Genomic DNA, 4,726 nt, shown 5'->3' on the forward strand with positions numbered 1-4,726 from the left:
GACTAATTTTCCCATAGCAAAACATTTTGCAACATATCAGTTAATTTTTATTTCAAAACAAATTGCCATCTGTTTTTCTTAGACACCCGAACCTTTTATTGTTGTTTTTGATTTTCAGGAAAATAAATCTGTTGAAGAATTTTAAGAGTCAAATCTTCTGAGCCTAGATCTACTGCTGTCTGCATCTCTGAGACCTCCTCCATCTGAGAATTACCAGGTCTGACAACACTTTCCCTCCAGCCTACAGTGAGGGATGTCAACAGAACTGTAGAAAAGTCACATCCTCTAGACTTCCAACCCTCAAGCTGTGGCAGCTGGAAAGAAACCTTACAAGTGTCATCCCTAGGGGGATTCAGAAAGACAAGAAGGGTAAAAACTCAGATATGCTGAGCCTGAAATATACAAAAGCTTTTAGAAAATGCTGAGCCTGAAATATACAAAAGCTTTTAGAAAGTCTCCCCACAGAAGAATCCAATTAAATTCACATAATTAATGCACACATTTAGATGAGCTGTAGATAAAATAGAGCTCTTTCTGCCTCTACCAAAAGACAGGAAAAGTCCGATTTAATACTCATTCTTGTCTCCATACCAGTATTATAAAGCAGTTTCACCATATTTATTTTAATCAGTATATGAGTAGGACTGTGGAAAGTAAAAGATTTTATTTATATTTTTTAAAAAATGATTAAGAAGTTCTGATAAAAACTATTTGGGAGGGGGATGCTTGTGCACTACTGACTTGGCTCTGGTTGTGACTGCTTTGTGTATGAGATTGTTAGAACACCTCCAGCGTATTCAGAGACAGCCTAAGTGACTGTGGAATGCCTCAAGGGCAATAGAAATCAAATAGAAATAGGTACCAACTCAAGTCTTAAGTGATGACGGAGGTGCATTTCAAGTACCATGGGAATCTCACTGAGCGGGCCCATTTCCCCACCCTGGCAACAGAGGTTGACACTACTTCAGAAAAGTATTCCAACCTGTATATGTATGTGGGCTTATTCCTGAGCCTCCTGGCCATTCTCCTCATCCTGCTCTTCACAATGCTCCTTCGGCTCAAACATGTCATCTCACCCATCACCTCCGAGAGCACAGAAAGTGTTCCTCAATTTACAGACGTAGAGATGCAGAGTCGAATCCCCACTCCTTAAAGTCAGGAAGAAAGTGAGCTTTAATGGATCTCAGTGAACCCTTGTATGTTGATGTCCAGGAAAGCTGACTTTGTTGCATGTAGCTTCCCACGTAGGGAATCAACAAGTTGGTCACTTAACAAGTTGTTCATGTTTTCTCTGTGTTGTTCTTTATCTTGACTCTGCTTGTGGGATATCTAACAGGTTTGACTCATTCCTTGCCAGGAATATAGGAAATGGCAGCTGGTTGGGAGGGAGGTTTCCATGGTAACCAAAGAGAGCCTGGGCCTTGAGCAAACCTCAGACTGTAGAAATTCACATGCAGCTGTTGTAAAAAAACACATGACCCTGGAGGCTCCAAGAACAAGGAAAATTTGCCTTTGAAAGGGCTAATTGTTCAAAGAGGGTATCCCAAGAAAGGAACAAGTTTTAATTTAGCAGTTGGACCCTAAAGAATCACCTCTGCTTACATGAAGTTAAATCATGTTGGAGGTTAATGGAAGGGACCACGAGCCCTTTCCCAAAGGAGCAGTGATTTTATCATCTGTGGCCATCCGGTTTGTCCCAAATGAAAGAAGAGTTCTTAAAAGAAACTGTTTCAATTTAAAGAGCAAGTTTACAAAAAGAAGTTTCTAGTCAACAAACTCATCTAGAGAGGGAAAATGTGCATTTTATATCTGTGTTATTATTATTACTGGACTTTTAAAAACTCTGATAATGGCCGATGTATTACAAAAATCTGGAACAATGAGCTCCCCCCAGACCAAGGGAAAATTAAGTCAAAATGTGCTTATGATAATGAACCTTATATTATACGTGCAGCTTCTTTGCCTTTTTCTCCTTACCCATCATGCTCCAGGATTGAGTTGCACTCAAATATAAGCTTTGTTTAAAGATGGCCTCGGCAGGGCTTACCTGGTGGTGCAGTGGTTGAGAGTCCGCCTGCCAATGCAGGGGACACGGGTTCGTGCCCCGGTCTGGGAAGATCCCACGTGCCGCGGAGCAGCTGGGCCCGTGAGCCATGGCCGCTGAGCCTGCGCGTCCGGAGCCTGTGCTCCGCAACGGGAGAGGCTACAACAGTGAGAGGCCTGCGTACTGCAAAAAAAAAAAAAAAAAAAAAAAAAAGATGGCCTCGGCAAAGAAGACTCAACTGTACTTTAAAGCAGAAATGAAATAATCTTGGTATTCTGTCGTTGAATGATTGTGCCTTTGGGCAAAACACTCAAGCCTCTAGGTAGCAGGTTTATCTCTCTGAAAAATGATCTGAGGGCCATTTAGTCATCACTAGACTCCTTTTAGATTTGAGTGTAAGAAAAACAAAGAGAGACAAAGGAGGAAAGGACTAAACAACACCCTCCAACAATCCTTATTGAGATCAGTGTCCTCAAATGTCACATTTGTCTTTCCCAGAAAATGTTCCTCCCTTCCTGATCCCTGCCAAAAGATGAAGTGTTTCACTTATTACCTATAAGAGAAATATATTTTGAAAAATTCCATTCTCATAAGTAGCCCTAGTATGCCAGTAGTGGAAAAAGAATTTGATTTTTTAATAATTAACGTTCCAAAAGGGAATCAAAGGAAATGAGTACTGTTTACAAATTAGAAGGCTGGTCATACTCTTGCCACCAAAGAACTGAAACACCCATGTTAAATTCTACCTGCTTAGAAAAAATCAGTTCTCTCTTGCACCTAAAAGGTGGTCATCAAATTTCAACCAAGTGCTCCGTCGGGAATTGCAGCGGCAGTGAGAAAGAAGTGGAATGGATGTTAGGTTAATGGCACCTCTACCAGACATGCAGCTCTCTCTAGTTTGTTACCAATTTAAATTGGCCCCTTTACTCTGATCTGAATCTAGCATGGTGGTGAAGTTCCCAAGTGCTTTCTACTTTTATACACAGTCATTTGCCAATACTCGCTCTCCAAGGGGCTGCAAAGTGTGAAATCCCCACATGCAGAGCTTAACTCAGTAGCAAGGCTGACTCTGGCACACCTGTTAACAATAGCGCACTGTAAGAGATGGCAGCTGCATTCTGCACCATTCAGAAGAGATGAGCAGGTAGGCTAAGACTCGATAGGGCATGTGCTTCCCCTTTTGGTATTATAATTTCCAAAATGCAGAGTGATTCATATTATTGCATTTGGTGGTTTAAGTTGTCTTTGTTCAACACCCAGACTCCACGTACCTTTTAAAATGTTAGTTCTTGGCAGCCATACACTCACTTCATCAAAGGCTGCCAATATACCCCAGAGCTTCTTAAGGACACACATCTCTCCTCACTCCACACTCTGCCTTTTGTGCTCACAGTATTTCAATGCACTTTACAGTTAAGAAGTCAGTGACTGGATAAATGAAGGAACTGATTTACATTTTCAACAGCAGTGAATAGCAAGATACCCAATGCCTTGTTGCTGAATCTGATGAAGAGCCAGACTGCAAATCTATTCCCTGCCCACCTGACCTCTCCAACACAGATTTCAGGAGTTTAAACTGCTCCTTAATCTCTGACTTGGAAGAAGATTCCCAATTTATGATTAGGTTACTCACCTGGAAAACAACCACCCTCTTTCATCACAACTACCCCATGGGATCCAAATCTTCACCGAGCATTAACCAAAGTACACAGCACAGACTGCACTAAAATAGCAGCGTAACCCCTGACGATTTCCAATGATAACATAAATGGAGATGTATGTAAGCAGATGTGTCATTATGGTGACTCACATGGTATTTAATCTTTGGGAAAATAAACTGAATGTTTTCATCATAGCAAACCAACTGTAAAGAAAATTTTTCCATTTATATTAAATTTTATTATATCCTCCAATGTATTAATTAACATATATTACCGCTCAAAGAGGCAGCTAGAGCAATCAATGGGCATAATTTGAATTTATCCATCTATCCAAAATGCTGACTTGGCAATTCCTTCCCTCACCCCCACTCTCCAAAATATTGCATGTTAGCCTAAATGTATCTAAACAGGTACGTTATTTATATATAGATGTACTTTGTTTTAAGGTGAAAGAATGAGTCTTCACTTTTTATTACACTGAATCACATGAAATTGCCCTTTCCATAAATAAAAATGCTGAAATATCAGCAATTTCATATAATTCAACCAAATAAAAGGACTCACCACATGAATTCTTTAAACAGTAAACTTTCCTAATGTGTTTAAAATAACTCAATATCCAAAAGTGTACTTTGCATACTTTGCATTTCAGAATCATGGGTTGTATAAAACAAGGTTTATTGTAAAAGACTTTTGTATTATGTATTATGCACTAGGCAGGAAATCTTGAGGTATATCAAGTAAAGACAGGTTCATTCAGCCTAACATTTCCATCTATGCCAAATCTGAAGCTTTGGACTCCTGAGTCTGATGGCTGCAGACCCCACCATGTTTACTAAGTAGGTAAAAGGGATCCATTTAATGCAATTAAGTAGTTATATTTAGTAATATGTCTTATTCACCTGCATTTGTACAAAAGAAGCACTTTTTTTTTAACAAAATTGTGTGGAAGAGAAAATTGGGTTTCTTTTGTTTAAAATCAATAATACTTGAAATAGATTCATATTGTGTATATGAAATA

The 4,726-nt window shown here is 39.5% G+C and overlaps 1 protein-coding gene across 1 annotated transcript; it reads left to right on the plus strand.

Moving 5' to 3' along the window:
• The first annotated feature begins 880 nt into the window (after window positions 1-880).
• Window positions 881-1,153, plus strand: SERTM2 (serine rich and transmembrane domain containing 2). Its single transcript, XM_029240721.1, has one exon. The coding sequence runs from the start codon at window positions 881-883 to the stop codon at window positions 1,151-1,153; it is 273 nt and encodes a 90-aa protein (XP_029096554.1).
• The last annotated feature ends 3,573 nt before the right edge of the window (window positions 1,154-4,726 follow it).

Source organism: Monodon monoceros, unplaced genomic scaffold (genome assembly GCF_005190385.1).
Source record: "Monodon monoceros isolate NGI ecotype Baffin Bay Population unplaced genomic scaffold, NGI_Narwhal_1 Super_Scaffold_22, whole genome shotgun sequence".
In the NCBI taxonomy this organism is placed as follows: Eukaryota; Metazoa; Chordata; class Mammalia; order Artiodactyla; family Monodontidae; genus Monodon; species Monodon monoceros.